Genomic DNA, 22,452 nt, shown 5'->3' on the forward strand with positions numbered 1-22,452 from the left:
GGGTGCTGCTTTGTGTAAAAATGCTGTTTACAGAATGCACAGAGCAAAAAGGCTGGTTCTTGTCAAAGCAAAGAGACTCCTCATTATATAATGCTGAAATATGAATTGGTGCAACACTGCCAAGAGGCAGGTGTGTGTTGTAAAATAAATAAATAAATGATAATAATATGAATAATTCTTTGCATTTCTAGAGCTCCTTTCTCCCACTGCATGCATCCGATGAAGTGAGCTGTAGCTCATGAAAGCTTATGCTCAAATAAGTTTATTAGTCTCTAAGGTGCCACAAGTACTCCTTTTCTTTTTGCGGATACAGACTGACATGGCTGCTACTCTGAAGCAGGAACTGAATTTAGCCGTATGGAGTGAAATCTGTCAACTTCATGAAAAAAACTCGTACAGATACAGACAGACATCATCTTCCTTTCCAAATGCAAACAGATGGACATCATACCAAAAGGACTGAAGGTAAAAAATCCATTACAATCTACATACCTCACAGACTATGCTGACAGCTTGTGCCACACGCACTCAAAGAAACTGCGGAACCACCTGATCAACATCCTCTACAGCAAACAGGGAAAGATTAAGAATGAGCTCTCAAAACTGGATACTCTCATAAAAAAACAACCTTCCACACAAACTTCCTCGTGGCTGGACTTTACAAAAACTAGACAAGCCATTTACAACACACACTTTGCTTCTCTACAAAAGAAAAAGGACACTAAACTATCTAAACTACTACGTGCCACAAGGGGCCACAACAGTGGTTCCCTTAACCCACCCAGCAATATTGTTAATCTATCCAACTATACTCTTAGCCCAGCAGAAGAATCTGTCCTATCTCGGGGCCTCTCCTTCTGCCCCCCCACACCCCCACGAACATGATACAGTTCTGTGGTGACCTAGAATCCTATTTTCGACATCTCCAACTCAAGGAATATTTCCAACACACCTCTGAACAACATACTAACCCACAGAGACCTTCCTATCAACAGTACAAAAAGGATTCTGGGTGGACTCCTCCTGAAGGTTGAAACAACAGACTGGACTTCTACATAGAGTGCTTCTGCCGACGTGCACGGGCTGAAATTGTGGAAAAACAGCATCACTTGCCCCATAACCTCAGCCGTGCAGAACACAGTGCCATCCACAGCCTCAGAAACAATTCTGACATCATAATCAAAAAGGCTGACAAAGGAGGTGCTGTCGTCATCATGAATAGGTCGGAATATGAACAAGAGGCTGCTAGGCAGCTCTCCAACACCACTTTCTACAAGCCATTACCCTCTGATCCCACTGAGGGTTACCAAAAGAAACTACAGCATTTGCTCAAGAAACTCCCTGAAAAAGCACAAGAACAAATCCGCACAGACACACCCCTGGAACCTCGACCTGGGATATTCTGTCGGCTGCCCAAGATCCATAAACCTGGGAATCCTGGACGCCCCATCATCTCAGGCATTGGCATCCTGACAGCAGGATTAGACTGGCTAAGTAGACTCCCTCCTCAGGCCCTACGCTACCAGCACTCCCAGCTATCTTCGAGACACCACTGACTTCCTGAGGAAACTGCAATCCATCGGTGATCTTCCTGAAAACACCATCCTGGCCACTATGGATGTAGAAGCCCTCTACACCAACATTCCACACAAAGATGGACTACAAGCCGTCAGGAACAGTATCCCCGATAATGTCACGGCAAACCTGGTGGCTGAACTTTGTGACTTTGTCCTCACCCATAACTATTTCACATTTGGGGACAATGTATACCTTCAAATCAGCGGCACTGCTATGGGTACCCGCATGGCCCCACAGTATGCCAACATTTTTATGGCTGACTTAGAACAACACTTCCTCAGCTCTCATCCCTTAATGCCCCTACTCTACTTGCGCTACATTGATGACATCTTCATCATCTGGACCCATGGAAAAGAAGCCCTTGAGGAATTCCACCATGATTTCAACAATTTCCATCCCACCATCAATCTCAGCCTGGACCAGTCCACACAAGAGATCCACTTCCTGGACACTACAGTGCTAATAATTGATGGTCACATAAATACCACCCTATACTGGAAACCTACTGACCGCTATTCCTACCTACATGCCTCCAGCTTTCATCCAGACCACACCACACGATCCATTGTCTACAGCCAAGCTCTACGATACAACCGCATTTGCTCCAATCCCTCAGACAGAGACAAACACCTACAAGATCTCTATCAAGTGTTCTTACAACTACAATACCCACCTGCTGATGTGACGAAATAGATTGACAGAGCCAGAAAAGTACCCAGAAGTTACGTACTACAGGACAGGCCCAACAAAGAAAATAACAGAACGCTACTAGCCATCACCTTCAGCCCCCAACTAAAACCTCTCCAATGCATCATCAAGGATCTACAACCTATCTTGAAGGACAACCCATCACTCTCACAGATGTTGGGAGACAGGCCAGTCCTTGCTTACAGACTGCCCCCCCAACCCGAAGCAAATACTCACCAGCAACCACACACCACACAACAAAAACACTAACCCAGGGAACATATCCTTGCAACAAAGCCCGTTGCCAGCTGTGTCCACATATCTATTCAGGGGACACCATCATAGGGCCTAATCACATCAGCCACACTATCAGAGGCTCGTTCACCTGCACATCTACCAATGTGATATATGCCATCATGTGCCAGCAATGCCCCTCTGCCATGTACATTGGCCAAACTGGACAGTCTCTACGTAAAAGAATAAGTGGACACAAATCAGATGTCAAGAATTATAACATTCAAAAACCAGTCGGAAAACACTTCAATCTCTTTGGGCACTCGATTACAGACCTAAAAGTGGCAATTCTTCAACAATAAAACTTCAAAATCAGACTCCAACGTGAGACTGCTGAATTGGAATTAATTTGCAAACTGGATACAATTAAATTAGGCTTGAATAGAGACTGGGAGTGGATGTGTCATTACACAAAGTAAAACTATTTCCCCATGTTTATTCCCCCCCCCCCCCCCCACTGTTCCTCACACGTTCTTGTCAACTGCTGGAAATGGCCCACCTTGATTATCACTATAAAAGGTTCCCTCCCCCCGCCCGCTCTCCTGCTGTTAATAGCTCACCTTACCTGATCACTCTTGTTACAGTGTGTATGGCAACACCTATTGTTTCATGTTCTCTGTGTATATAAAATCTCCCCACTGTATTTTCCACTGCATGTGTCCGATGAAGTGAGCTGTAGCTCACGAAAGCTTATGCTCAAATAAATTTGTTAGTCTCTAAGGTGCCACAAGTATTCCTTTTCTTTTCACCCAAGGGTATCACAAAATTTACCAAATGAAATGATGCGTTAAGCCTCCCAACATCCCTGTGAACAGGAGATTAACAGTGTGTAGTGCACAGGAGCCCCTAAGCACAATGTCAAAACGGGCCCCTTGCCATTCCCTGACCCTAACCACTCTTGAAATGTCCATCCAAACTAGCCCAGTGCAACTCCTGAGCCAGCTGTTATCATCTCTGGCATTCCAGCTGGACTGGCTTCTGGATCCCTCCTCTCCTCTTCCTCCATTCTTTATCTTGCATCTGGGCTCTCGCTCATCCCCAGCAAACAGTTCCTCTTCTCCCAGTCCCATGTCCCTGTAATCTCACCTTCCTTCCTCCTGCTTCCAGTCCTCCATTGTTGCCTCTTATTCCTAGCTTTCTCCAGAGGCCATCTCCACTCCCAGTCCATACAGTATGTTCCTGTCTTCCATGCTTTTCTCTATTCCAGACTTCGTTGCTTGTTCTCATGCTGGGGAAGGGCCCTAAAAGCCTGAATATTTACACTGCTTTGCTCTTCAAAACTGTCTGGTTCAGTCACCTCAAAGCCTTTTGGTTCTCTCAGGGAGGAGATGTCACTTCCACTGGTTACTCAGCAGGTAAATGGTGATAGTAAGTAGCTGCAGAGGCTCTGAGCAGTGGAGACTTTGGGAGAGGAAGGAGATACAGTGCTAAATGTCTGTAGCAATGGACTTGTGGACCAGACCTTAGGGTCTTGGGGCACAGTCCCTATATTCCTGTAATTGCTGGGGCTCTGATTCTCCCTGGCCCTTGGGGAAGGGGGGTAAAGAGGAGCAGGGAAGGCATGCTCTCTCCTTGTGCCCTTTTCCCCTCTCCCATGCCAGGACAGGAACTGATTGATCAGAACAATGAGATAAGACAAGGAGCAAGACTTCAGATGGGGAAATGAGAACAACACTAGGTGGAGGCAAGATTATTCAGGGCCTTGGAAATGAGGTTGGTGATCTTGAATTTATTGGGAGACATCAAGTCAGTGATCAGAATCAAAATTGGGAAAATAGGGTTAGAGTGGTGGGAGAGGAAAATGACACTAAATATAGGATGAACAGGAGAGATGAGGATAGAAGGATACCATATTCAAGATGAAAGACAAAGGCATGGAATAGGACTTCAGTACTTGGGACAGTGAGAAAACAGTGGATTTTGGTTCTACTTCAAAAGTAAGTATGGGGAAGGAGATGATAGGAGAGCCAGGGATTACACTGAGGTTGAGAAACCTTGAGATAGGAAGGATAGTAAAGTTACCAGGATGGTAAAGTTGTCAATGCTAATAGAGGAGAAATGCAGAGAAGAGGAATTAGGGGAAAAGATAAATTCCATTTTAGAGAAATTGAGCCTAGATAATGGTAAGATGTCCAAGAAGAAAAGCAGCTGGAAATGTGAGGCTGCGCAAAGTGGAGAAATCAGAGGTAGGAAGCATGTTTAAAGATTATGCACATAGAAATTGTTTTAAAATCCATCAGGGAAAATAAGGTCAAAGTGAAAAAGTATAGAAGAAGATGATGTTTTTTCCGGGTGTATTCAGAATTTTGGCCCTGATCCTGCTCCCATGGAAATCAAGAGCAAACTCTCATTTATTTCTACAGCTGATTGGAAAAAATTAGCAGTTTTCAGTTGGAAAATGTAGTTCTGTCAAAATTGTAATGTTTCATAAAATTATGTTAATTTTCCCAGAATTTTGTTTTGGAGTAAAAAACAAGGAAATAAATTACAACAGTGTTGAAACATCCCATTTCAATATTTTTGGAATGAAGCTTTTTGATTTTTCTAAAATGGCCTTTAAAAAATTACATCACATAAAGAGTCAGATTGAAACTAAACACTTTGATTTGGTCAGTCAGAAATGTTTCAACTGCACTGAAATGAATTATTTTCATTTGTGTAGAATTTCAGATTTTTTTTGGTTTGTTCTGAATTTGAAAGAAATAGTCTGCAAAATGGAATTTCTACTCCCCACCCAGCTCTGTTGATTTAATTACAAGCAGCAATGCACTCTGCAGAAACAGAATGACATGCACACAGTTAAAGACCATGTTTTGAAAATATGGCCCCTTATACATGTTCATGTATAACAGAATAATTTCAAAATACTGTAGGCATTTTTTTTAACTTCTCAGAGGCAAGCTATTGTTTTTTGTTTTGTTCTAAATCTTGACATTGACAATTATTATCTGATGGACAGCATCACAAAGAGCTATTAGAAATGATTGCATAATCCACATCAACATATCACCACTGTTAAGGAGAATGGTATTCATTCATATTTTATTTTATATCCCTGCAACAGCAAACCAATGAGTTAAGCATTCTGTTTGATGAATGGAGTTTGAATATAAGCCACTGACAGCAATTTGCTTTGTCCTGTACTGAATATGCATTAAAATGAGTATATTTTATAGTAGTTTCATATTACAAATATTTCCAGTAAAAGAATACAAATCAATTTTATTTTTTAGTATCTAACCTGTGGCTTAACTCTGCCACTATATCATCTCATATATATATTCAATTAAAATTGTACTTTGATCCAGTATTCTTTAATATTAGTGGTCAGCTATTAAAGGAAGCAAGCTTGAAGACCCAATTGTTAAACTACAGCTTATTTCATTCCTTGCTCCATATATTTTACCAGAGAAGTCCTTAATGTAACAGAAATCAGATTTGGTGTGTATTTGTAACAGAAATCAGATTGTACAGGCGCCACCTCAGACTTCTCCAAAACATTAGAAGAGATAGGATTCCACCAGGACATACTTCAAGAAAACAGTAAGGAAGCCATACATTTTAAATACAGCTGAATAGTATTTGTTGTTGCAGAAGGCTTTTATCTGCAGCAGCTTAATAACCTTGGCAGATTTTGGGAGCTGTTTTTACATCATTCTATGAAAAAAATATACATAGTGTTTGTGTATATGTATCTCTAGCTGTCTGCATCAATAGTTAAAGTGTAACAAAGTAATGAGCAAATTATAAAGTATTAATTATTATGTTATGTTCTGTCAGGTCAGCTTTATCATTCATCAGTCATAATTGCACTCATTTTATTTATTAAAAGATGTATGCTTCCTGATGGTGTGTGTATGTACAATTCAGTTTTATAACAAATAGGGTTCCATTTTTATTTTAAATTATAAAACATTTTTATTATCCCCAGTTGTGTATTGCCCCAGATGAATAAGAGGTTGATAAATGAGATAAAGATGATTATTTCTGGAAGTCCCACCAAACCTCAGTGTCACAGGAAATGGTGATGTACCAAAAAGGATGTTAATACCTAAATCTTTACCCTTCCATGGTCTGACCTAACCTCTTCCACCCTCTGATCCCAGCTTTATCTAGGGAAGGAAACCAATAGAATTTGATGTATGGCCCAGATACCTGAAACCAATGACTAATAAGTAGTGCCACCACTAGAAATTGTAAAGAAACATAGCTAAGATTGTGAAAAACCTAACTCGTAAACAGAAAGAGATGTTTAAAGCTATACATACAAAGAGACACATAAAAGAAGTGGATATATGCAAATCTAAGAACCAAAAAAAAAACCCAACAACCCCCAAATATTGCAGTTGGAGGGGAGCCTTACCCATATCCCTCTGCTTTCCTCAAAGCTCACCTTACCTGCGGAGGGAGACAAAAAAAAAAATCTAGTATATGGCCCAGACCCCTAAACCAGGGCCTGATAAGTAGTACGACCCCTAGAAATTATAAAGAACTAAAGCCAAAATGCAAGGGAGAGAGATGTTTTTAAATATATGCAGTGAGATGTGTTACAGGAAAAATGATCTAATGTGAACTAAAGAGCCCCAGTACATTTTAATTAGAGAGGGTCCTGACCCAAGCCTCTGGCCTCCCCTAGTCCATCCTCGCTTAGGGCAGGAAACCAGTATGATTTAGTACGTGGCCGAGAACCCCTAAGCCAGAAACTTGAGAAGTAGAGCCACCCCTAGAATGATTAAATACAGCTAAAAGCATGAGAATAACTAAAATGTAAAAAGAAAGACAGCTGTTTTAAAATATGTATAAAGAGACCTGTTAAAGGAACTAGATGTTTGTAAATCTAAGTGTTAACTAAACACAATAACATGCTTTCCCACTTGCATAATTATAGAGGACCCTGATCCTAGCCCCCTGTTATCCCAGTATCCCACCTTGCGATAAGCACCAATAGGATTTATTATATGTCCCCAGTTGCCTAAGCCAGTGCCTTAAATGGTATCGCCACCTCTAGGAATAAAAAAGAACTTCACCAAAACCCAGGAAAAGTATAAGAAAAGCTAAAACATAAAAAGAGAGCAAGACAGGTGTTCTAAAATGTGTGCAAAGAGAGTGGTTAAATGAGGGGGAAACAGTCTGTAAATCTCAGCGATGACTAAAAACACAGCAACTTGTTTTCCCTTATGCCTAATTGGAGAGAAAATTGTAAAATAGCTAGGTATTTATAATGATACCTAATAATTGTGATATCCGTTATATAGTTTCCTTACACATTTGTTCTTAAAAAGCAAATATTAGGCTTTTTATTTGAAGGTAAAAGAATTGTTGATTTCCTTGCATTAGTATTAAGAGGGAGCAAACACAATTAGTAAGGGAATACAGTAGAACTGTAGTTTTGAAGCCTACTGGAGCTTGTATTTTTGTATAAGTTCTGTCAGTAATTTTTAAAAATTGGTTCATCTTATTTGGCCCATCTTTCCTCAATTGTTAATCTAATATAGGCAAATAAGTCACTCCATTTCTCTTAATTCTGTTATGTTGGTTCTGTGTTTTTGCAACTAAAGTGATACTAAATCTAATTCTAATCAAGTAATTCTAATCAAGAGATGGGGGGCTGCAGGGGATGACAAGTGGCACCAGGCTGGGAAGGGGCATCTCAGTAGTTCATACCGCCATTTCTATGGCAGGTGGTGCGCTGTGCAGCAATGCTCCCACCCAGGTGCTGGTGCCCAGTCCCATCCTCCACCCTAGTGGCTGGTGTCCTTGTGCTCTCCTGCCCTCCAATCCAGGTGTTGTCCTCCACCCTGGTAGCTGGTGCACATGTTCTTTGTGCCCCTCCCCCAGGTTCAGTGTCTCCACCAGGACTCACGATGGCTGGATGATAGGTCCAGGCTGGGCTGGGGAGTCCTATCTGGTTACTGGCCTGCTCTCTTGTGCCATGGACTAGTGGCCACTCCAGTCCCTCCTCCACAGGGGTGGAACATAGCTGGGTCCTGCTCTGCTCTTACCTCCATGAGATGTGGGAGCAGAAAACATTGGGGGGTGGGGAGAAACATAGATCTGTTCTCCCCAGTATGTCCATTGTGGGGGCACTAGCCCCCGCTGGTTTCACCGTCTCTGTTCAGGGAAGGTGTCATGAGGTTGCAGCTCTCCACTGTAACACAGATACCTGAAAATAGCTTTCGTAAGACAAAGAGAATAAGTGATAATGACTAAAGTACTGGTAGAAAGGCAGCACAGATATTGTGGGAGACCTCTCCTTCCCTTCCCCACACTTTATACAAAGCTTTGTTAAGATTAATGTCTTCTAGTAGCTGTCTTTGTGGAAAAGTTAAGGCATATGCCCTTTTTACTTAATAGAAAGGCTTTTCCAGTTTACAGTCCACAACATTGTTTTAGAAAACAGTATATGTACAGGAAAATGCACACCCAGAGCCAATGTGAAAACAAGGTAATCAACACAGAACATTAAACCGACACACACAGAGAAGCACAGAAGGCCACTTTCAGACACCCATTGGTACTGCTTACACACATTCACAGGACTTCAGAGAAACCAAACTAAAAGTCACGATAGCCCACCACACATGGTTGAAAAGTCCGCTTAGATTATTGTGCATGCATAAAGTACATGCACAGACATGACACAAAGTAAACGAGGACACCAGGCCTCTATTCAGTCATCTGAACCATCCAGTTAATTAAAACAGACCCAGGCACGTTGTTATGGGACTGTAGAATTGAGAAAACCATTAGACAGCATGGACCAGGGAAGTGTTTTGCCCTACCTACTTTGGTTTTTTTGTTCCAACAACTTAATCTAGAGCATAAGGGGTGTTAGAACACAAGGCAAAGCCTGATGACTAGGGGCCTGTAACATACTGGATCCCAAACTCATTACCGCTGCTAGCAAGAGGGCAATACTATGAAAACCCCAAAACCTATAGCACCATGATCCTTTAATCTGAAACTGATTAACGTACAAAAATGTTAGTAATTTCATTACTGGTGAATCTCTCATGCTCTCCCTTTGAATAACAAGCCAACAGTATAAAGCACCACTTCACATAGTCCCAGGGACACCCCCGACTACATACCTGCACCCCATATACAAACACACGTGGTCCTTGCCAGAGGATCAGATAGAATTGTTTTGATAATATATATATAATCATGTATATATTTATATATAAAACTAAATGTGCAAATGTCTTAATCTTACCTCTTCCCTTTTTGACACCTGGCTCCACCCCAGCATGACTAAACTGGAAGGTCTTCCTTATGTAAGGAGGGAAACCATGGACTTTTTAAGTGCTGTGCCTGGTTAAGACAGTGTTGCACAGTCATTGTGTTGCTTGATAAGGCATGTGGATTAAAGATGGAAAAGCCTAAAAAGCCGTTGAATCTGCCCTTGCTCCCCCCGGCACCCCACATAGTCAATCAGCTCATGAAGAGACGTTACACAGGCAAGATTGCTGGGGGCTGAGGAAACACTCATTCTGCGGACACAACCAGGGCTTGAGACCCCAGAACCAGTCATGAGAGCCACGAAACTGTGATAATTGATGATGAAAATGATCACAAGGGCAGTGCAGAGGAGGAGCATGATGACAATCCTTGGACCCAGCATTGTCTGAGAAACCAGACAGGAGAACCCTACAGTTCAAATGTCAGGGTGTACGGAGACAAGTCACAGGTAACTTGTACATAAGAATGTTTTAATGGGTTGAAGTTAAAGGTGTGGGTGCTGGGGATAAGAATTGATCATGGATCAATTGACTAAGGAGTTTAGCTCACAATCAAAAGGATGGTGGATCAAGACCATCCAGAGGGGAAAAAAATTTAAGCCATGAGATAGAGGTCTCTTGATGCAAAAATAAAGGTTTTAAAGCATGTTATGAAAACTAAAATGATTTTTTATTTTAAATCTCTCAACAGCTGAGCAGTGGTTCTTCAGAGGCTTTGGAGAGTCTGGACACTGACAGCCTTAAAGGCACAAATGGATTAGAGCTGCCCTGCTTTTGCCAGATCTGAAACCAGATGCTCACCAGGATGCTAAGAGAGAGAGGGAGCTAATTCTACAGACATGTACTATCTAGCTTTGAGGAAGGAATTTGGTATGAACCAGTGCTGGTCCATAACCTTAGAACTGTTGTCTGCAATTGTACAAGCTGCTGTGCACGGAAGCATTAAGCATTGTCTGAGAGAGATGTTTGAGGATTGTTAAGATTGTGTCATAGATGCCCCCGGGCAGTGCAGTCATGATGGTGTGAACTGGTCTTCAGAGGACTGGACTTTATTTATCAACCTTAAAATCAAAGAAATGTCTGCTAATTTGTGCATGGGAAGTGATTTTAATATTGTCATTGCACTGGTGTATGCTCTGCAGTGCCTCTCTTTCACCCAGGAAAATTTAAGTCAAGGGGTGGAGGCGGTGAATCAAGTGGCAAATGCGGGGGCCCCAGACTGTTGCATAAAATAACCAGAAGTTGAATATACTTAATGCAGAATGTTGACCGTATTCTTCATACATGAAATTACAAAAGACCATTTAAACAAAAAAAGATCTGTTTGCAGAAAAACAAAAGTTAGAGAGTCGGGAGAGGACACAACTGCTGATATAAAAATTAATGGTTGTGAATAAAATGGCAATTGAAAAATGGCTCTGTGAAGTGTGTGATTTATGGAACACTCCATTGAGAGAACTACTTGGCCCCTGGTCATGCAATCCTATCAAAGCATAGCCCTGACACCTACAGCATCCTTTGCACGGCCTGGTGCACCCCTATCAGCACACCATTTAAACAAACATTACACATCAGGATACAAGCAGATATAGGAAAGCCCTGGCTGTAAAGTGAATGGAGTGCTTACCTGCCCCAGACGCTTGTTGAATGGCTTAATTACCCATGTTTGTAGTACACTTAGTCCTGTGTAAGGATGGTACTTATCTTCTCAGTTTTATCAAAATCTTCCTTGAGACTTTAATCATTAGTGCAATATAACTTTAAAATAGCCTTCTAGGAAGGACATTTTAATTGTGATAACTCTACCATACCATAAAATCATTAATTCTTTACATCAAATGAGTGCTACATTTATTGGATTTAATAGCAGTATATTCATTAACTTATATGTGTATGCATTTGTGTGTGTGTATATAGATGGTTATATATTTTTATCTAACTGGTAATGTGTAGTGTTTGTTTTAAGGGGTGTGCTGCTCGTACATCTTACCTTTAGCTGCATTTTGTTAACATTTCTAGAGTGGGCACTATTTATTAGTCACTGGTTTAGTTTATTTGGTTCATATAGCAAATACTATTTGTTTCCCTCTCTAGATAAGATGGACCATGCAATTAGGGGTGGAGGTGGATGAGGTTAAGTCAGATCCTGAAGGATGAGGGTTTAAGTCGTATCATTTCAGGTATATCATCAGTTCCTGTGCATTGCCATTTCTCTGACATGGAGGTAAGGCTGGATTTTGGATGTCATTATCCTTATCCAACAATCTCAATTTACATAAACTACAGGCAATATACTACTATCCCATTGCAATAGTCTCAAGATGGAAATCCGGTTGCATGGTATTCCATAAACATATCAATACTTATGAACTCAAAATTCCTTTATCATGCACTATTAAAATATTAATTCATAATGCCATACAAGGCACACTACAGTTCTGTTTGTGCCATGAGGAAAAATAAACTCTCATCACATTGCAGCCAATTTATTTATCAGCATTTATAATTATATGTTTCTAAGCACCTTATAGATATCACTTAAGCCTTACAACATAAATAAGGAAATATTATTATCCAAGTTTTGCATTTAGGGAAGGTGCAGGACAAAGAGTCATGCAGGTCATACAGGAAGTCTTTAATAAAAAGTACAAAATACAACCTAGCTCTTCTGACCCCCTTTGCTTTAACGCGAAGGGTATTTTCCTGTCTTTTTCTCCTTCTGTCTTTATCCTATCCATCTTGCTCCATCTTTCTCTTTGTTTTCTCCCCAGCTTTGTCCATACATGTAATTCTTAATTACGTCATAGAACTTCAATGGGACAAATGCTCGCCCATTGATTTAGCGTGTCTTCACTAGACCCGCTAAATCAACACTCGCTGCATCGATTGCAGCAGTGCCGATCTACCAGTAAGTGTAGACATGCCCTCAGTGTCTGGATACTTCAACGTCTTCCATTTAGAGCTTCGTCATAAACTCTTCTCTTCACTGCTCACAGACTAATGGGCCTTTATGCTTGTCTGAGTTTCACCCTATCATTATTAGTCTTTCATCGCTGCCTCTTCTACTCACAAAAAACCTAGGATCACTAAGAACCTGTGGAAGTAGATTTATTTCCAGTCATTCCCCACACTAAATCAAGAATTTGTTATTGCTTCTCTATTTCTATTTGAATTTCTCCCTCTACAACATTTCTGATACAGTTTCCTCTGTTTGTTACCTCATCCATGGTCAGTATAAACTTTCCTCAGATGCTTCACCTTCACCTCTCATATACCATTTTGACTGTGTTATTTTTTTTGCCTTTTCAGTGTGATGTGAAACAAGTAATTTACATATTATCCATTGGGTCTTTAAAATATTTATTTTATGGTGTAATTTATGTACAGTTGTTTTAGTTGAGTGCAGATCACACTACATGACTCGTCTAGAAATGGACTTCTGTCATGAAATTGCAGCATGTCCATAGATCCTTCTAACTCAGACAAGAGAAGAAAATAAAATTCAACTACCTACAGCCTGAAATTAAACAGACACTTAAGTACTATAATTACTTGGCAATAAGGCAAGTGACATGTTTTTACACAGCACAGTCTGTCAGAAGGGACTTGAAATTTCTGCTTGAAAATGAAAGATGTGTTACAGACATTTGTAATTCTCCCATGTTTAAAATTTTTTCTTTGAATTTAAGGAAAAGTAGATTTTAAAAAATCATATTTAGTTATTTAGATTTGACTTTAAAAATGGACTCTCATACAAATGTGAGTACCCTGATGGTAACCCTCCAGCAGCACAAAAAAAAAAAAAATTAACTCCACCAGCCATCAATAATCAGTCAACCATTTACCTCAGCCGGCAAACATGGAAAATCTCAAAAAAAAAGCCTTTCATACATCCCCCCTCCCCCCAACAGAATCGGGAAGATACCTTCATTATTCCCAAAAATCACTGTCAAACAAACATTGAGCTATCATTTGAAGGCAATACAGACCATCAGCACATAGAAATGGCCCAGGCCCATGAAACTGATATGTTTCAGGAGACTAAAGTAGGTGTTCAGCTTTGCACACACTTCTGCCTCACCTTGTATTTTTTAAAAGGTTCAGTACAAGAGTATGTCCACATGGACCTGATGTCTGTTATGTGAGCAGAGATCTATTTTGCCTTTCCCAGTGGAGAAGTGCAGTTGAAGAGACTTGTTCACCTTGTTCAAAGTAGGCTTTGAACATTAAAGAATAGAACAAGATTAATTATGCATAGTAACCAAAATGTGCTGAAATATACAGCGCCTTTTCTGACTTCATTCAGGAGGCACATAAAGCACATAGAAACTTGTGTAGGACTGTTTTAAAGAATGTGTCAACAAATATTTACGTCACACAAGCACATGTGATAGGATTATTCACTGGTATTGTAGAAAGGAGCCAAACTAACATATATTCTTTATAGAGTTTAATTTTGAACCATTTTAAGCGTTAACCACCTAGCCATTATTCTGTTATAAATAATAATGTGACAGTCACTTCTTACATATTGACTATATACCAAATAAATGATTCACTAATACCATGCTGACTATAAATACAAATCATGGCAGGAGCCAAGGCAGTTGGAGGGGGTTTAATGAGGCTTCTTGTGCTAGGAAGTGGTGCAACGCAGAATATGAAGCAGCAAAGGGGAGCAGAAGGGCTTGATTTTGTTCGCTATGAAATGCCACTTTGCGCCAAAGTCTGAGGAACCATTTGGCAATAGCCATAGCCATGTCAACTCTAGTTGTAACAGGTTTATTTGCTCAATTAATCAAAGATTCATCCCATCCCTAATTGTAACAAAGCAACACAATATAATGATCTAAGAATTGCAGCTTAGTGTGCTTTCATGGGCAAAATCTTCCCTCTGCCAGAATACCATGGCTACAAAATGTGAGGGGCATCAGTGGAAAAATGTAGACAGCTTTTGAAAGTTTTGCATTCTGGAACAGAGTAACATAGGTCCTCTTTTGATGAGAGGATTTAAATTGTTGATACTCCCAGGCCATTCTACAAAGTGTTACTATTTCAAAGTTAGTTTTAATACCTTGCACAAAATTTTGCTAAACATGGTAGACTGCCTCCTCCCAACATCCACTGGCTAAACAATCAGGGCTCATCATTAATAAAAATCAGAAAGGACTCTCCCAGATATGAGGACACTTACTTCTGTAAAACTTACTTAATGTAGGGAGGCCTAGGACTCCTTTCAGTAATCTGTCCTGTACAGGTTAAAGGAAAGAAAAATTGGGCAACTTGCAAATTTCAGCCCCTTATACTAATCACCATTTCTATTTATTAGTCATTACTGGTCAACAGACTGCTTGTTTCTGTAAAAAATACAAATAAAAAGATAGTCCCTTCTCCAAGGATTTAACAAATGTAAGCACCGAAATATCATCCCACTGAAGCTAATGCGAGTTTGTCATAATTTTCAGTGGCCGGAACCAGGATTTGGATCTAATGAAGAAGCTTAAAATCTTTGTATGAATAGTTTACCACAGTTGTAGTTTAAAATGCACTGTGCATGTGCCACAAGATTTTCAAAGTCTCATAAACCAGTTTTCACTGGAAAATTCAAATCTATTAATCTATTTCCAACTCAAATTCCATCTTGCAGTGTTCATAAAAGATTGCATGACTATTTTTGTACTTTGAAAACTATTTGAAAAAATTGCCAAACGTTTTAAGACATTAAAAAAATCATTTTGTCGCAGAGGCCTGATATGGAAAATTTCAGCCAAAAGGTTAATGTTTCAGAAACTTCTGAGTGATTAAATAAGAGCGTTTTAATGGAAACTGTTGGCAGTCTTAACAGTAGAGGGTCATGTCTAACATTCAGTTATAAACACAATCTAATCTCGTAGCTAATCTTAAAAATTGGCCCACTGCACATTTTAGACAAAGCTGAATAGAATTCTCAGCAAAATATAAGAACAAATCTCAAAATACCAGTAAAGAAACTTACAAACAGAATATAAATAAATCATCTGGTATGCAGTGCAGCATATTTATAAATCTTACATTTACTCTTAAGGTATTTTTTTCAAATAGTTAAAAATGAGTTAAGTGCCTTACTCCACACATACGAAAAGCCTGTGTAGTTAATGTACTACAGCTTCCAAGCAGTTTGCACTAATAATTAGGCTGCACTTGCAGAAGAATGCCATGTCGTGCCATGTAATCTGCAAAACAACAAACTTTACTTATATAGACATGTATATGAAAACTTGACCCACAAGATATGAAACATCTCTTTTGACATAATACGAAAGATTGACACATATGAACAATAAAGATTAAATGTACCCTTGATAGTTTGCTATTAGGAATCCAAGAACATCAGGTGATAACAGTCAGCATTTCTATTCGACTGTCTGCTACTGATTTTCTTTTTTATAGTCTGAGATCTCTCAAGGGTTGATCCCATTGTTCTGCTTTTTCCTAAGATGTTCAAAGTCACAAAGATTCTGTGTCTCAGTAGCGGTGTTGTTTTTTCCCTTTCCGCTCTCCTGCATATGCGTTTGTTTTTAAATAAGGGTTGACTTTTGCTCTGAGTAATGAAGAATTAAAGGCCCAATCCAACACCCGTTGAAGGCAGTGGGAAGACTCTTATTGACGTCCGTGGACTTTGGATCAGTCCTAAATATTTGCTGCATTAGATGGAAAGATATTGTGGTTTCAAATACGGTGTAAAACCCTCATGATGGTGAGTCAGATTCCTAGGAACACCACTCAGGTGGCGTAAAGTAGCCAGATTTTGTCTGAAAATGGCCAGTAAAGAATTCCCCTTGCAAGAGGGCAGTTCCCTAGGGAACTTATGCCATAGGTGCAACTTAAAGGAACCACTAAGCTGCTCTAACTGGAACTGAGCCAGCACAGGATATAGGAATCATAGCCAGCTCCCTGAAGTCCCTGCTCCTCCTCTACCCTTTCCAAGCTCCCTTTGGCACCAGGTGCAGTTAAAGTTTGTAAAGTTAAGAAAGGAAGAAACAAAAAGATCAGTGTTCAGTAAAATTGCTGGATTTTATTGTAACAACTGAATTATATTGTTTCTTCTCCATTTAAAGAGTGGACCGAAGAGTTTCAGAAACATGAAATGTATCAGTTGGCAGCTCTAAAACTATTTTCATTTTTCTAATGAGAAAATTTACTAATGTGAATAATTAGTGGTTTGGTGTGTGTTTTTCTAAAGCCATTCCATATGCACCTCCTATTACCGTGATGTGTTTTATCTTCCTGGCAGTCAAAAGATAACGCAGTTGCATTGTCGTGATGTAGCATGAACTAATACAGGCTTCCTGTTATCGTGGTTCCATAGCTGCTGGAAAGAAAAAGCAGTTCACCACAGTATTTGCAGCTGACTGATTCTCAGACATCAAATGGGAAGGCAAGAGGATGAGTTTTCTTCAACTAGCAACTTTCAAATTGCTTAGATCTATTCTCAGACATATAGACATACCTACCTACATACATACATACAAACATGACAGGTAAACTTAATGCTGCTAGAAAGCAATCAGTTTTGTATTCCCACTATATCTTCTAAGAAATCAAATGCATTACTTGCTGCATGCAGACATGCATTCACCAAAGCTTTCTCAAATGGGAAGTCTGAACAAAGTTCACTCCAAAAAAATATTTATTTTAAGATTCAAAATGATGTGGTCTGACTGAGAGTGAAGGTCTGATTGCAGCAACCTTACATATGTGTGGTGGTGTGGTAGTATCAGGTCCTTCCTTGTGAGGTCATTGCTGATGCTGCTACATCCTTCTTGGCAGCTTTGCCATCCACCAGTTTCCACCAATAAAGTAACAAACAGAATCTGCAAGCTATGAACATACCTGAAGAAATAGTTAGTTTTTGGGCCAAACTCTAGCTGATGCAGGCGAAAGCCTCCAGTCCCTAAAAGGAGACACTCTTATATTTTGCCAAAGCAGTGGTAATGTATGCCCATAACTAGGCTGAGACCAACCCTACAAACAGTCCCTCGTACATTCCATACTAGTCTGTTTGTGACATGTGTAAGAATAACATATGGCTTGTTCCATGTGGTTGTATATGTATGTAGATCACCTCTCGGCCCTCTTGTCCCTTTCTCATTTCATATATTTTCAGCTCCTGTCATGGAGGACCAGGAAGGCAACTTTTTCACAGGTTTTTGGAGGAGCCAGAATGGAGAGAGAGATTTTCTGCTGTAAATTGTTCAAAAAAAGTTGCAAGAATAGGAGACAGAGAGATGTAGGAGTTGGGCTCAAATCAAATCTTAGCCAATCTTTGCAGAAAGGTATATCACTTCCAGTTATAGCTGGGGGAATAATTTCTTAGGAATAATTTCACCACGTTTGCCTCTTTCAGTCAGTGAAAAGTTCACAGAGCAGCTAGTGAAATTTTTGAATTTATTAGTTGTCCAAAGTTTTCTGACTTTTGTTCCTATATGAATAGCTCACAAACAGTGCCCAGAAGATATTTAATATTCCAGTTTACCAGTTCTGAGCGTATATGTTACCATAAGTGATGCGCTTCTGTAAGATCTTCAGGCCCGGGACTGTCTTTGTCATTCGTGCACAGCTGAGCACAATGTTGCTGCTAAACAAATGAACAATAATGATAATAACGATAGCCATAGTAGTAATGGTGTTCCCTGCTCAGATGACTTAAGAACTGACCAGCACAAGACCAATTCATTCTCAGCCTCTCTAGTCCTGCTCTAGCAGAGCACATAAGCACATGCTTTACTTTTAACATGTGAATATTCCCATGACTTCAATGGGTTTACTCACATGCTTAAAGGTAAGCAAGTGGTTAGGTGCTTGGCTGAAGCGGAGCCTATTGGAGCACTCAAGTTTCAGATTCATTTTTCACATCATGCTATAGTGGCGGGCTGCTCATATGGTAATGGAAAATGAACACAGAAAAAGGTTGCCAGTACAGTCAAATTGAAATTTGTTCTAAAATGCCAGTGAATATTCACAGAACACTTTTTCTGCTATTTGCTAAACTCTGCTCACATCACATTCTCGGTACAGATCATCATCCCTAAGGACCACATCACATTGTTATTTCACAAATGGAATTCCCATTGAAGCCAATATGGCTTTTGTATAATAAATAAATAAATTAATTAAATTACTGTCTGGACTATGGTCTTCCATGCCAGTGCTATATTGGGAAGAGGAAAGAAAATATATGTACTCTCTCTCTTCTCTCCCCCACAGCTGATCTGTTTTCCCCCACAGCCCCCTCTCCTCCCAAAAAAGCAGACCTGACTTTTTAGTGAATCATGCCTGTTGGGTTTTGTAAAATTGATTGTGCACGACTGCCAAACCCTCCATTTCTTTTAAAAATGGACTGCTGGCGAGATTTTACATCTTGCCAGATTGGAGAGGTTGATGTTGACAATGAATATCAATAAATCTTTATGTACACTGAAAACACAATCTATTTTTGTATTGTTATGTAAGTTAAGTGGGCACCACTTTTCATCCGTGTTTTCAGGAAAGCATTGCATTTTGACAGAAATGAAAGAGATCCTTCAAATAGATGTTTCCAGATAGTCTAGGCATATTATGGCTATCTACAATGCCATAGGAAGGGATTCATCTTGCAATTAGCTTGTACCAATGGGAAGGTTCAAAAGGCTCTACTTTTACTAATCAAAATGGGTATATATGCTAAGCAGATCTACTGTATATTATAGGATTTTTGTTACTGGACAGTTGTCATAAATATAAAGGGAAGGGTAAACACCTTTAAATCCCTCCTGGCCAGAGGAAAAACCCTTTCACCTGTAAAGGGTTAAGAAGCTAAGACAACCTCGCTGGCACCTGACCAAAATGACCAATGAGGAAACAAGATACTTTCAAAGCTGGAGCCGGGGGAAACAAAGGGTTCTCTCTGTCTGTGTGTTGTTTTTGCCGGGACCAGTGCAGGAATGCAGGTCAGAACTCCGGGTAAAGGGTTAATAAGCAATCTAGTTAGATATGCATTAGATTCTGTTTTGTTTAAATGGCTGATAAAATAAGTTGTGCTGAATGGAATGTATATTCCTGTTTTTATGTCTTTTTGTAACTTAAGGTTTAGTCTAGAGGGATTCTCTATGTTTTGAATCTGATTGCTCTGTAAGGTATTTACCATCCTGATTTTACAGAAGTGATTCTTTTACTTTTTCTTTAATTAAAATTCTTCTTTTAAGAACCTGATTGCTTTTTCATTGTTCTTAAGATCCAAGGGTTTGGGTCTGTGTTCACCTATGCAAATTGGTGAGGATTTTTATCAAGCCTGCCCCAGGAAAGGGGGTGTAGGGCTTGGGGGGACTTTGGAGGGAAAGACATTTCCAAGTGGGCTCTTTCCCTGTTACATTTGTTAGACACTTGGTGGTGGCAGCAATAAAGTCCAGTGACAAAAGGTAAAATAGTTTGTACCTTAGGGAAGTTTTATCCTAAGCTGGTAAAAATAAGCGTAGGGGGTTTTTCATGCAGGTCCCCACATCTGTACCCTAGAGTTCAGAGTGGGGAGTACAACGTTGACAACAGTTGATACAGAAGAATAGCAAAAAATGACTAAGAAGAAAGAAGCTAAGCAAAATTGTTTGCTTTAATGTAGTATAATCTTGTATTAAGTTGTGTTGTATGTTTGGGAAAGTTTTTAAAAAAATATGAATAATTTAAAGACAAACCCTGCCTCCGTATCTGTGACAAATATCTTGGCAGTGGAACCAAAGCAGAATTAGAAGGGCCAGTACAATGAAGCTCTTTCTCAAAGGGATTCTTGCACGGCATCAGACAGGGAGCTTTTGAGGGAATGACAGAGCGAGGCTGAGGGAGTGACGTGCCAGAAGATTCACTGCAGCAGGGAACCCTCCCTTTCATTCCCAGCCCTGCTTGTAGCAGTGCTGTGTAATAGGGTCATGAAAGCTAATCCACCCAGTGGTTAGAAGTAGTAATTGCAGAGTGGTTTCCCAACTGCTCCACAGTCGGGGGAGAGGAATCCGTCTGCCAGTGATCAGCTTTTCATGAACATTCTTGCTGTTATTAAAATGCATCCACATGAATCTTCACAGACAGCGAACACAAATTGGCTAAGAGCATGGATAAATTCATTAGTTTAAAATTCAAATAGATGTTTATGGGAAATTATTTTCAGTATTTGCCTAGCAGAGTCTCTAGCTCCCAGATGTAATGCATTGGTGTTCTTGAAATGGTATCCTGCTCTGTCTGATATGCCTCTGAAAAGCTTTTGTTTTTTAGCTTCCCAGGAGGAAGAGTGCCTCCCTTGATTATATATTGATCTTTCACTAAGCATCCTGCTCTGGATTACTATGTTGGGTGGACACTTGGCTCTGCCCATGCCCCTGCCTAGGCACACCTCTTGGGATCATTAGTACTGTAGGCAGCACAAACTAGCCCCTCATTGTGTTCCCCAGCTCCATTTGTGCCCTTTTCCTCCTGTAGTATACCCACATAGAAACAGGCATAGTTTGGTCCTAAATTTAGGAACCTTTCAAATAGGATGTCTCTAGAATCACTAGAAATTCCAGAGCTGAACCCTAATTCTGCTGTGCAAAGCCTTTTTCACAATATGACCAAATAAATAAAGATGACAGAAATGGACCCTAGTTTCATGTAAAAAAAAGACTGTAAAGTTTTGGAGCAACAGTCAAATATATTAGTTTATAGTCCCTTAAACTAGGGTCCAATTGGAAATGAAATACTTCATGCTTTTGTCACTTAAACTATGAGTCCACCAGATAAACACATATCCACATGCATCCTACAATATCAGCAAGCTTTCTTTATTTTGCATTTGAGATAATATGATGTCCAATGCACTTGTCTTTGCAAGATGTTTGAAAGATTGTGTATTGGTTTTCTGGAGAAAAGAGCAGCAAGGCTGGCTCTGTTGTCAAGAATTTTGTCATAGTGTTCTTAGCATCCCATGTTTTTAGAAGTGAAGCAGTATACAAGTCTTGCAACAAAACAGAAACCATTAAAAATCTTGTTTATTGAATTCTGTTAGCTAAAACTGCCAGAAATAAATTAATAACTGTTACCACTGCAGTGCTTTTTTTGTTCATAAGAAAAAATATCTTGAGATATTTTTCACTTTGGGATTCGTGCACATTTCAAGGGTATAAATTAATCTTCAAAGGAACCTAGAGAATATCTTTCCTGGACACTTCACTTATACATCAAGTTGGCCATGTTAGCAATCTAATCACAAACCTGTAATTCAGTGGACAACAATTTCTTATTGTGAACAGCATAGCAGCTTTTACTATAATTTAGGTCAGCCTAAGATTGCTGAGGCACCATATGTTTCAGGCCAGGAATGATGGATGGTATCCTCTGGTGCCCATCCCTAAGTGATTGGAAAGATTGAAGACACACAGTTCACTTAAGCTTGCTTACTATTACGTCAAGTAATCAGTGTGATAGGCAAACCCGTGCTCTTTATGTCACATTGCCCAACTTTCTGCAGGGACATCATGTCAAAAAAACAATCTAAGAACATGTCCAGATGACAAGACAGTTACTAGGACAATCATTTAGCAACCAGATTCATCCAAAAAGCTTAATACATGAAAAAAGTCAATACATATTTTAAAAACACCTTTATTTATAT

The 22,452-nt window shown here is 39.7% G+C and overlaps 1 protein-coding gene across 5 annotated transcripts in view; it reads left to right on the forward strand.

Moving 5' to 3' along the window:
* The window catches only part of WDR72 (WD repeat domain 72), a 187,698-nt gene that overhangs the window by 132,050 nt on the left and 33,196 nt on the right, over positions 1–22,452 (forward strand). Inside the window, exons 19-20 of one of the 5 annotated variants that reach the window (XR_006284393.1) lie at positions 9,809–10,249; positions 10,492–11,238. The exons of 3 other annotated variants lie outside the window; for them this stretch is intronic. Coding sequence is in view for 1 of the 2 variants with exons in the window: in XM_043524156.1 (XP_043380091.1) it covers positions 10,492–10,535 (44 nt within the window). In the remaining variant the exon portion in view is untranslated. Of the gene's footprint in view, positions 1–9,808; positions 10,250–10,491; positions 11,239–22,452 lie in introns of those variants that run through there. One more of the 5 variants, XM_043524156.1, reaches the window with a different exon arrangement.

Source organism: Chelonia mydas, chromosome 10 (assembly GCF_015237465.2).
Source record: "Chelonia mydas isolate rCheMyd1 chromosome 10, rCheMyd1.pri.v2, whole genome shotgun sequence".
Classification (NCBI taxonomy): Eukaryota; Metazoa; Chordata; order Testudines; family Cheloniidae; genus Chelonia; species Chelonia mydas.